The sequence below is a fragment of the Mastigoproctus giganteus genome, chromosome 4 (assembly GCF_048544385.1).
Source record: "Mastigoproctus giganteus isolate SK-2022 chromosome 4, ASM4854438v1, whole genome shotgun sequence".
Classification (NCBI taxonomy): domain Eukaryota; kingdom Metazoa; phylum Arthropoda; class Arachnida; order Uropygi; family Thelyphonidae; genus Mastigoproctus; species Mastigoproctus giganteus.
The window spans coordinates 96240979-96253208 of NC_143578.1; the positions used below are offsets into that span (position 1 = coordinate 96240979).

A 12230-nucleotide genomic window follows, 5' to 3' on the forward strand; every position below is an offset into this window, starting at 1 on the left:
CACATCCCCATCTCTAAAAAATTCATGTGTGAATGTAGATACAAGATACCTATTCTGTTTGCCAGCAACCTCAGCAAGTTCATCAACAGTTTAAACTATCCATTCTATTCATATCTGTATCACCTGATAATTCATATAACATCTTATGCATATTTCTTCTCTGCCATAAGTCTCATCAGTTCATCTAGGGTGCCTCCGTGTAGCCAGGTGGGCAGGAGCAGCAGTGCATAGCACACGCTTCTTGATTAGACCGGGGTTCGAGCCCATGACCACCAAATACAGAGGATGTGGAAAGGTCATTCCCTGACCTTTCCGCATATCCCCAGAGCAATATGGCCTTAGTTGCTAATGCTCCTAAAAACCAAATAGCAGTTCATCTGGCATCTATCATCTATTTATGTGAGAGCCTTTACCAGCATATCTTAGTATAAAAAAAGCCTAGTAGCTTTTACGACTGCATCGCTGAATGCTTTCCATTTTTATTTTTAGCAATGCCAAAAGACAGTCATCCCAAAACCCTTGAGTACTGAACATCAATCAAAAACTGAAGTTCACTAGAAACAGAAACCCTTGATTTCAGTTTCCAATGTTATTCAGTTTCAGTTTTCATATATTCCTTTGGGGATTCTCATTATTCAAATTTATTTCTGAAGGTATTGTAAATTCCCTTTTTAATCACTTCACATCATTCTTCACAAATGAGAGTTTTAAGGTGGGTGTAGTAAAATAAATAGGCTGCAGTGGCTGTAGCATAATTATAATCTGATTGTTATTTGGCACTTCAGGTTCCAACCATTACATGTTTCTAATTTAACAAAACTCACTGCTGAAAATTTATTCTGCTCACTTATCCAGAACAAAGCAATTGCTATGGCAGCCTGTTTTGGGAATTGCTAATCCTCTATCATATAGTAGAGGTAGTGGTTTCTAATGACAATTCGCTGCTCGAAACAGTGGAAATGAAGTTTTTCGTTTTCTCCCATGTGATGTGAGAACTCTGAAATTATAAAATAAGTGATACAATCAGGTGATCAATGTGACAGTGCCAAAATATATGCACATTTAAGTTGGCTATGGCCATAAATGACCATACTGTATTTAGCAGTCATGGGCTGAGACCACATGACTGCTAAATACAGTATTGCATCGACATTCACACATGAGGAGTTATTCAGCGAGGGGAATGCCAGAGGTGTATTCAACTCTGGCAGTAAGCTAGATAATCTTGTAATAACTGAGAGTAAAGTGGAGGAGAAATTGTTGAAGATAAACACAAGAAAGGCACCTGGGGTGGATGGGATCTATCAGTTATATTAAAGGAGGCAGAAAAGGAAGTAAGCAAACCCTTAGTCATAATTATGAGAGCTTCCTTGGACTCAGGGGAGGTACCCATAAACTGGAGATGTGCAAATGTGACCCCAATTCACAAAGGAGTATCAAAGGCTGACACAAGTAATTATAGACCTGTGAGTTTAACTTCTGTTCCAGGAAAATTAATGGAGGCACTGGTTAAAGAAGCACTGCAGGATCATCTAGACAAGACTTCAGTTATAGCTCAGACACAGCATGGTTTTGATAAGGGAAAGTGTTGCCTGACCAATTTGATTGGATACTATGCCTTTAGCCAGCGGGTAGTTGGTTGGTGGAACAGACTTCCATTCCGTGTTGTGGAAGTTGATAGCCTAAATAAATTTAAGGCTCAGCTGGACAGGTATTTCGAATGAATGGAGGGGTGAAGTGGAAGTGGTTTTTTTTTTTTTTTTTTTTTGGCTGATGCTGCATAAGCTTGCTTTCTCGCATCATATGTCTCTGCTAATGCTAATAATGATAAATATTCTTGTCATATTGGTTAATTGTAAATTCTTCTGCTTATCTGGTTGTGTCAGCTTATAAACGGAACAGATGTCATTTTGCTTTTTTTTCCTTTTTTTTTTTTTTTTTTTTCAAAATAAAGAAAAGAAGAAGCCCTTTCCTTGTCCTTGCATTGGCTTTTGTGGAAAACAGGATTTAAACTGCCTAGTAAACACAATTGTCTCAATGTTCACATCAGAATGAACTTTGACTTGTCTTGGTATTGCACAACTTTTAAACACTGGAACTGTTAAAATGTAATTTATTTATTAAACGCTACTGTGACATTAAAAGCACTGCATTTACTATGCAATTTAAACTCAACCAGTCACAAAAATAAAAAAGAGATGAGGAAGTCCTCTCACTTTAACTAAGCGGTGGAAGCATTACCAAAATGTTACAGTTACAAGTGGCACCCAGTTGGACAGACCTCAAATTTGTTTTTATTTCTGATAAAATTACTGTTATTTTTATTTGAGTTCTATTTGTATACCAATAGTACACAATCCTTTATCTTGAATGGCTGAATAAAATGAGGGCTGGTTTAACATCATACTGTTTTGCTCTCTAAGAGATAATGAAGATGTGTGGTGTATTCCTTGCAAAATAATTTAACCAAAGTGCAGTAGTTAACTTAATGAGAAAAATTTGTTAAACTTTATATTTAATTATGAATATCCATAATATAAGAATAACACTTTTATTAGTAGACTTCTAGAAATGCTCTCAAAGCATTTGCAACTGTGTCACACGTATACCATATACCAAAATGTTTGGGCACATGCTTATACGTTATACTTGAACAGCCCTGAGGCTAACCAATGTCATGCAAAGCCACAGCTCCATATTTTTCCTTTAGGATGTTTAATTTCACTAGTGATAATTTTAAAGTTCTTTCGTGGGTCAGGTAAAACCATGTTGAAGGTCAGATGTTAAGTTTTACATTATTCGGTAGAACCCATATTAGAAATTATTATTATTATTATTATTAATAGCCATATGGTGCAAGGAAGCCTGAGGCTTATGCTGCACCAGGGGGGGGGGAGAGAGAGAGAGAGAGAGAGAGAGAGAGCAGGGAATCACCAAGAAAGAGAAGAATAATGATAAAAAAATTTCCCCTGTACTAGGTTTAGTTTCTTAAGTCCCAATTTAAATTCTATTGTTGTAATGTATTGTTTTCCCGGGTAAAAAGTTAGTGATAAAGAATACACAAGTGTATTATTATAATGATATTTTCCCACTTAATACATTTTTTTTAATATAGAAATTATTTATTTTTAATATTAAAAAATATTAAACAATATAAACATTTGGTAATCGAACAAGTTAGTGCCAAGCATCATTTTAGTTCATATTAAACCACTGAAGTAGATGAAATGTTATTGTTTTTGATATAAATGTATCTGATATCGTGAATGCCTTCACAATGAGTTGCCCTGATATTGCACTACTTCAATAAGCAATGCTTTGCCAATGGAGAAGACTAATGTTACTTATTTTTGACAGATACTATCACCCAGGGGTGGTGGGGGTGGAGAATCCATTGCTGAAGAGTTTCTTATTTGAGGTAGATCAATATCAGGGCAACTCATTGTGAAGGCATTCACAATATGAGATAAAACAGAAACGATGGCATTTCATCTATTCGGTGGTTTACTACGAACTAAAATTATGCTTAGCACTAACTTGTTCGATTAGTGAATTTTCCATGAGTCTTTCAGAGCTTAAACCTTTTTGGTATAAACATTTTGATGTAATGGAAGTGACATATTGCAATTGTTTTCATCGATATCCATAATTGGATAAATCAAAAATTAAACATTAAGTTCTGATGTTTGTAAACAGTTCTGAATTACTTGTGGATTGTCGCTCTGTCTCATTGTAATTGTGACCTTTTAAGGTATGAATAAAACCTTAAAACCTTTTAAGGTTTTAAGCACGCCAAAGGAGCTCATTCTTCCAACTGAGTTTAATGACCAGAATGTTAAGTAATCCCCAGTTTAAAAAGGTTTCAAATAGGCAGAGTAAAATATTTATAAATTCTGAAATAGTACTTAAAAATTATCTTTAACTTATGTATGTGTATCTTTTCATTTTTATTTAGGTAGTTAATATTTCATACCCTTAGGTCATTTTCCCTTCTAAGAAGTTTTCCCACATAAGAAATTCTAAACCTCCAGTATCTAGGAAAACTTCTTATCCAGGTTCTACTGTATGTAAAACCATTAAGCATGAAAATATTTGAACTTTTATGTCTCCCATACTAACATATTTTTTTTCAAATACATAAATGAATAATATAGTAATAATTGAGAATTAATAATCAAGACAAGAAACTGTTTATATAATAATTAAACTGAACGCAAAGAGTACCTGATTTCTGCAGTAGTAGCAAGAATTGTCCATTAAAACCAAAACCAAAGGGAGCAGAAACTGAAATTAGTAACACAAGCAGTGCCACCTCACTTATCAGCATTTTTCATATATTTACTCAACTCTACATCAACAATGACATCAAAGGCGGATATTGTTGGTATTTCAGAGAAATAGTGTCACACAGATATAAGGAATGCAGAATTGGAATTTTAAGGGTACAATCTGTACAGAAAGGAGACAGGATAGGAAGTGAGCAGAAGTTATGCTGTTAGTTAAGAAACACATAAAATCTAAGTGCTGTTAGTTAAGAAACACATAAAATCTAAGTGCTGTTAGTTAAGAAACACAAAATCTAAGTGCATTCATTTGAGACAGATGGACAGCGCAATGTTGAGTCAGTTTTGCGTGACATAAACACTGGGAAAGCAAAAAATGAGGATAGGAGTTTGTTATAGGCCTAATAACTCTGATGAGTATAATGAACAATTATACAGAGAAATAGAGTGGGCCAGTATATCAGAATGTCTTATAATGGGGGATTTTAACTTCCTAGATATTTACTGGAACGTGTGGATTGGTCACTCGCACACTAGCAAGGCTTTTGTGGATTTATTGGATGATTGTTTTCTACAGCAACATGTTAGAGAGGCAAAAAGAGGGAGTAACTCTTGATCTGATTATCAACAGTGATTATTCATGCATTAAGAATTTACAGATAAAGAAATCACTGGTGGCAGTGATCACAGTGTACTGATGGGGGAGTTACTTAAAGATGTAACTACCATCAGGGATAAAGGGAAGGGTTTTTACTTTCATAAACGTGGTCTCAGAGATTTTTTAAGTCATACAGTGGGAAGAACTGATGATGTTACCAACAGCAAATTATAAATGGGAAGCATTCAAGGAATTAATCTTGGAAGTTACAAGGAATTAATCTTGGAAGCTACTAGGCATTTTGTTCTAACTAAGAAATACTGTTTTAGGTATAGGCTCAAATGGATGTCAGATAAATTAATGAGACTCAGGGCAGAGAAAAAAATGCATGGGATGCATATAAATTATCAGATGACATAGAAGCATATGGTAGATATAAGCTAATCTGTAATCAAGTCACCAAGGAGGTTACGCAAATGAAGACGAATTATGAGAAATATTTGGCAAAGGATGCAAATAAAAACAGCAAAGACTTCTTTACTTATATAAACTCTAAAAGGTAGGGGATGAATCAGATTAGTCGACTTGGTATCAATGGTTTGACTCTAGATGATCATTCTCAGATAGCTGCCAAAATAAATGAGTATTTTGCATCTACATTTACATATGAGGAGTTATTCAAGGAGGAGAGGGCCAGATTTTTATCAAAATCTAATAGGAAATTAAATGATTTTGAAATAACTGAGATCAAATTGGAGGAGAAATTGTTCGAGTTAAAAATAAGAAAGCCACCTGGGGTGGATGGGATCTATCCAGTTATATTAAAAGAGGTGGCAAAGGAAGTAAGCAAACCCTTAGCCATTATTATGAAAGCATCCTTGGACTCAGGGGGAGTCCCCAGGGACTGGAGATTTGCAAATGTATCTTCGATTCACAAAGGGGGATCAAAGGATGGCACGATTAATTACAGACCTGTTAGTTTGAATTATGTTCCAGGGCAAATAATGGAGTCACTGGTTAAAGAAGCATTCTAGGATCATTTAGACAAGACAGTAGTAATAATTAAGAAACAGCATGGGTTTGTTAAGGGCAAGACTTGTCTGACCAATTTGATTGGATACTATGACGTGGTCACAAAGGAACTGGATGCCAAAAAATAATTTTGATATCATATACTTGGATTTCAGGAAAGATTTTGATACTGCTACACATGGAAGACTACCATACAAATTGGAGCAGTATGGCATTAAGAGCAAGTTACTACAATGGATAAAGGGATGGTTGAATAGGAGAAGACAGAGAGTGGTAATCAATGGATACTGCTCTTCGTTGACTAATGTTATTAGTGGTGTCCCCCAGGGTTCGGTGTTGGGCCCATTGTTGTTTGGTATATTTATCAATGATATTGATAAATATACCAAAAATATCAAGCTTACTGTTAAAGTCTGCAAATGATACAAAGGTTAGCAGGGTTGTGAATAACAGTAATGACAGCATGCGGCTGCAACAAGATATGGAAAAGTTGGGCAGATGGGCTGAGAAGTGGCAACTGAAATTTAACATTGACAAATGCAAAGTACTGTATATGGGTAGCAATAAACCCAGACAAATGTACCAACTGGGTATTACACTCAGGGTTGTGGAGAATGAAAGAGAACTGGGGTAATTGTGCAGTCAGATATGAAGTTTTCCAAGCAGTGCAGACAGGCTGCCAGAGTAGGTCATGTCAATGATATACAGGAATTTTGCAAGCAGGGATAAGGAGATGATTATCCCCTTGTACAAGGCAATGGTCAGGCCAAACCTTGAGTTCTCTATACTGGTCTGGAAGCCTCATTTTAGGAAGGTTGTAAAGTTGATAGAACGAGTACAGAGAACGGCAACAAAGACTGGTGAGTGCAATAAAGGTTTGCTCTCACAAAGAAAGGCTTAAATTCTGCAAATTGCGGTGTCTGGAGACTAGGCACCTGTGAGGTGATCTCATTGTGTTGTATAAGGCCCTGAATGGATTGAGCTGGCTCAATGTTGATGTGATACTTCCTCTTGCTCAGATTACAAACCTGAAGGGGCATAAATTGAAATTGAGGAAAGATAGTTGTCGAATAGATATGTGGAAATTTGCCTTTAGCCAGCGGGTAGTTGGTTGCTGTAACAAACTTCCATCTGTTGTTGTGGAAGTTGATAGCCTAAATAAACTCAAGGTAGAACTAGACAAACATTTGGAATGAATGGATGGGTGAAATGGGAAGGGTGGTTTTTTTTTTTTTTTTTGGCTGATGCTATATAAGCTTGCTTTCTTGCATCATATGCCTCTACTAATGCTAATGGCTGCCTAATATACCAAAATGGATATTTTGATGAAAGGTAAGTCAGACCATGCACCACCAATCTCAGGTCAAATAATTTTAAAAAGACTAAATAGCACTGGCTATTTTATGATTTTAAATCATATACCACACCACATCACTATTTTATTTGTGAATTATCAATATCTGCTGTCTAACGAGAATCAGTAAATCCCAAAACAAGGAATTTCATAACAGTCTTCTCATCATTTAAATAAATGACAGATTGATCTTCTGAGATGCCACTTATTTAAAAAGTAGTGCAATATGACGACAACTCATGGTACCACAAAGTTCATTCTGCAGTGAGCATTAAGACTACTGCATTTAATATGCATTTTCAACATTCCCACTATAAAAACAAACAGAGGACAGGGAACTTTTCAAAGCATTTCAGTTTTGTTTTAGAAGTGTTAATAATATTGCACCAGTCTACTACATCTGTAAAACCTATTCTGCCAAGCAGAATAGGATAATCACTTAGTTAAGCTGGAACAAGTTAATGCAAGCCACAATCACAACATCTACATCTAGTGTATACTTTCATTTTATACATAAAATTTTATATATCAGAAAACTTACCAATAACATCTAATATAAAGGTCTTGCTGTCAAAGCCATGAATATTTGTAGCTGTGCAATAAAATTGTATCTTTCCTCTAATTGTAGCATTTACATATGCCACTGCTTGATACTGGTTTTTCTCCAATTTACGGACTTTAGAAACAACTTCACCAAAATGACTGTTAGAATTTAACAAAAGTACAAATACTCAACAGAAACATAGTTGCAAAAAAAATTAATGATTCAGAAAATTTTAATATAAAAAAGTTTATATATATAATAAATTCTACCACTAATTTCATAGCATACAAGGGATGTTTCAATTTTTAATTTTGCGGCCTGAGCATGAAGGGTTTATCTAAGGAATTTGGTAATAAGTTATTTTTCAATATAGTCCCCTTTAGAGTCAATGAACTTTTTCCACTGATATTGCAATGCTTTGATTCCAGCTGCAAAGAAAGTCTTCTTTTGGGCCTCCATGAATACATCCACTGCAGCAATGACATCACTGTTGGTGGGAAAATGGATGCCAAATGGATTCAAATTATGAAATAGGTGAAAGCCCAATGGTGCTAGATCTGGTGAATATAGGGGATGGTCCAAGATTTCAATGTCACACTCATGCAGTGCAGCCAGGTCTTGTGATAGACTTGTGAGCAGGCACATTTTCCTGGTGAAACAATGCTCGTTTGCTGAGCTTTCCTTGGAACTCATCTTTGATGTTTTCACACAAATGCCTCAAGTTCTGCATAATACACCCTATGACTCTCCAGCCTTTTTGAAGGTAATCAAAATCAATAACAACACTTTATCAGCATCCTAAAAAAACTGATGCCATCATAAGGAATCAACTTGACTTTCTTTGGGGGGGGGGGAAGAGCTGTGTTTCCACTGTTTGGACTGCCCCTTTTTCTCTGGCTGAAAGTGACAGACCTACATCTCATACAAGGTCCCAAATCTTGCAAGGAAATTTGCTGAATCAGTTTGAAAATGATGCAAATAGTCACTTGACTTGACAACCCTTATGCATTTTTGATCTGCTATCAACAAGCGTGGGACCTATCATACTGACAACTTTTCCATAGCAAGAAATATTATATGGAACATGCATTCATATGAGATGCCCAAGGTGCTGGAACGTACTGAACTGTCACTTGCCAATCACTCATCAGCAGATCATACAAATGGTCAACAACTTCTGGAATGATGCAGGTCTTCCACAGTGTGGGTTATCTTCCTGGCTCTCCCTCTCTCATTTAAATTTTGCTGCCCACTTCTTAACCATGGAATAGTAAGTGGTATCCTCCCCCATTGTTGTAATCATATCCTCATGAATTGCCTTTGGCATTAGTCCCTTTTTTTCTGAAATACTGGTTGATTGCACAGTGACTAATTTTATTATATGACCTTTTTTCCTCATTGATACAACTTTTTTGACTTCAGGACCAGTAATTAAAAAAGATTTTATTGAAACTGCATGAAACTAGATGAGTTACTATTTTAAACGTTATACTTTGAGTAAAAAAATTTTTAATACTATATTACTATCCATACTCAAGCTCCAAACAAATACCCCTCTTAAATAGAATGCAATTAATTAAGAATGCAAGAACCTAAATACCATAAAAAATAATTTTAAATATGAATATATACATTTTTATACTAGTGTTCTCTATTATCAAGTTAAAAATACTATTGTTGTTGTTGTTATTGTTATTTTGGTTTTTAGGAGCATTAGCAACTAAGGCCATATTGCTCCGTGATATGCGGTGGTCATTCCTGACCTTTCCGCATCCTCCGTATGTGGTGGTGACGGGCTTGAACCCCGGTCTAATCAAGAAGCGTGTGCTACGCACTGCTGCTCCTTCCCACCTGGCTACGGAGGCGCCTTAAAAATACTAAACCTCTTTTAGCTCTAAAAGAACCACTTCAAAGAGCAGGTGTAAATTTTGACAATTTTACTATATTTTACTTATAATAATTGGTTAACTCTTTCAGTCAACCGATTATTATAAGTAAAAGTTTGCATGTTTTAAATTGATTTCAAACGTGAAAATAACTATTGACATATTTTCAATATTTGTGTTAAAAAATATCTTAATATCACATTCACACTCAAACAGAAAGAAGGAAAAAAAAAAAACAACAAAGCCATCATAGATGGACTTTACCGCAATTAATATTTAGCATAGTGACAATTTGTTATCAAACAAATTTATGAAAAGAATTTCTTAAAAGTAAAACTTATATTTGTTACTACAGGAATGGGCAAGACTGTAACAAGTGGAGATTTAAATCTAGTAATCCTAAATAAAGAATATGACATACTTTTCTGTGGAAATGTGGTTCTCACTAGCAAGTAAGGATAGACTCTTATTAGCATCTCAACAATTCACAGAGAGAGAGAGAGAGAGAGAGAGAACAAGAGAGTGTTTAGTGTCAAATGGCACCAGGGGTTTCCCCCAGAGAGAACAAGAGAGTGGACAGACAACATATAGAGAGAACAAGAAAGTGAATTATTCATTTCATATAGACAAAATGTTTCCACCATCAAAATAGAATGTCTACACAAACCGATAAAATAAACATATATCCATTTGCAGACACATCCCCAAGTACCAACTGACACTGTGTTGATGTCTAATTCTGAATCAGAAATAAATTCTAAGATGGACTGCTCAATTTTAATGTGTTAAATACAGCCGGTGGCACCAAAACCCACTATAAAGCTCTACATGTGCTCTAGTACTGCTGTTTGTTTTACGGCGTGACAACAACTTAGGCTCAGCGCATAGTATTATACCTGTAACAAGTGTGTGTGTGTGTGTGTGTGTGTGTGTGTGTGTGTGTGTGTGTGCGCGCGCGTGTGTGTGTGTGCGCGCGCGTGTGTGTGTGTGTGTGTGTGCGCGTGTGTGTGTGTGTGCGTGCGCGTGTGCGCGTGTGTGTGCGCGCGCGCGTGTGTGTGCACGCATGTGTGTGTGTGTGTGTGTGTGTGTGCGTGCGTGTGTGTGTGCGTGTGTGTGCGCGCGCGTGTGTTGTTCCAAGGCCAATCTATACCGTGTACAGGCTGAAAACTCCAGAATAACTCGTGGAGAAAAAAACCCTGCCTTTCACCTGAGATTGGCTAATTACAGCCTAGACTGAAAATGCCTTTAAGAATTCCTCCAGTCTATGGAGAGGCCTGGGATTTGAACTCAGGCTTCTCCAAATCAGTGAAAAGGTACAAAAACCACCATATTGTCACAGAGGACTTGTGCTCTACTAAGTGGAATCACTTCGTCTATAAAAGTGACTTTTTTTGTATATATTCTGTTTTAAATTTGTGCTGAAGTTTGTTTGCGATGTTCTAATTGAGCAGCTGGTTATAACTGAGCATCTTGCTTTTAAATTAGCAAAGAGACAAAGAATTTCACTTGACTATAAGAAGAGTGAAATTTTTCTTCAAAATGCAACTGGTATTAAAGATTAAAATAAATCTAGAATATTTTTATTCTAGATTTATTAGGCAGCTGGTTATAACTGAGCATCTGGTTATAACTAATTGAGCAGCTGGTTATAACTAATTGAGCAGCTGGTTATAACTGAGCATCTGGTTTTTAAATTAGCAAACAAAGAATTTCACTTGACTATAAGAAGAGTGAAAATTTTCTTCAAAATACAATTGGTATTAAAGATTAAAATAAATCTAGAATATTTTTATTTTATAATTCAGTGGGTGTATAATTAATACTATAAGAGTTTCATAACTTTACCATAATACATCAGTATATACAGCAGAGGGCAGAACAAATTTAAAAAGTGGTTTATTAATTTAAAAAAAAAATTATTGAATTTTTTTTGAATTTCTCCATGTTGTCAGACTTAACCACCTGTAGAGGCAACTTATTCCAATAACATTGGTCAACACGTAAAATGTTACGAAAACAAAAATACCCAATCTCGATTAATTTTATGCTGATGATTGGCAACTGTCACCTTGCTCTGCATCACATGATAAGTTGTTGTCACCTCAAATGCGTCTTCAATTCTGTTGCTGTAATCCTCGAATACGGCTAGATACTGGGTGATTTGTTCTCAGTTAACAGTTGTTCTCTGTGAGATTCCTACTTTTAAAAGGTTACACTAAGTATTGTTGCTTTCTCTGCGAGTGGAATAGTCGTTCACATCCAAAGCCTTCATGAAAAAATTTTTGAAGGCTTTGGAAGTGAACAGTCCTACATTCACATACTTGCAAGAAAAATTCTCCCAGACTTAATACAGAGATGATTAATTCAGATGGCTTCATTGTTCCAAAAATAAAGCAACTTTTCAAAGATGACCAGTTTGAATCTGTCCTTAGTGACAGCAAGAAATTAGCATGGAAAGCCTTTCAAAATGTTTTGACTAATTTTCTAGGAAATGTTAAAGCCAGCAAATATATGCAACTTGTGGAAGATCTCA

General features: G+C 35.8%; 1 protein-coding gene across 4 annotated transcripts in view; it reads right to left on the reverse strand.

Annotated features, from left to right (window-relative positions):
• The window catches only part of LOC150086925 (receptor-type tyrosine-protein phosphatase S-like), a 1004071-nt gene that overhangs the window by 747605 nt on the left and 244236 nt on the right, over positions 1-12230 (reverse strand). For all 4 annotated transcript variants that reach the window (XM_090372826.1, XM_090372825.1, XM_090372828.1 and 1 more), the window contains one exon: positions 7809-7969. In XM_090372826.1, the coding sequence (XP_090228952.1) occupies positions 7809-7969 (161 nt within the window). The remainder of the gene's footprint in view (positions 1-7808; positions 7970-12230) is intronic.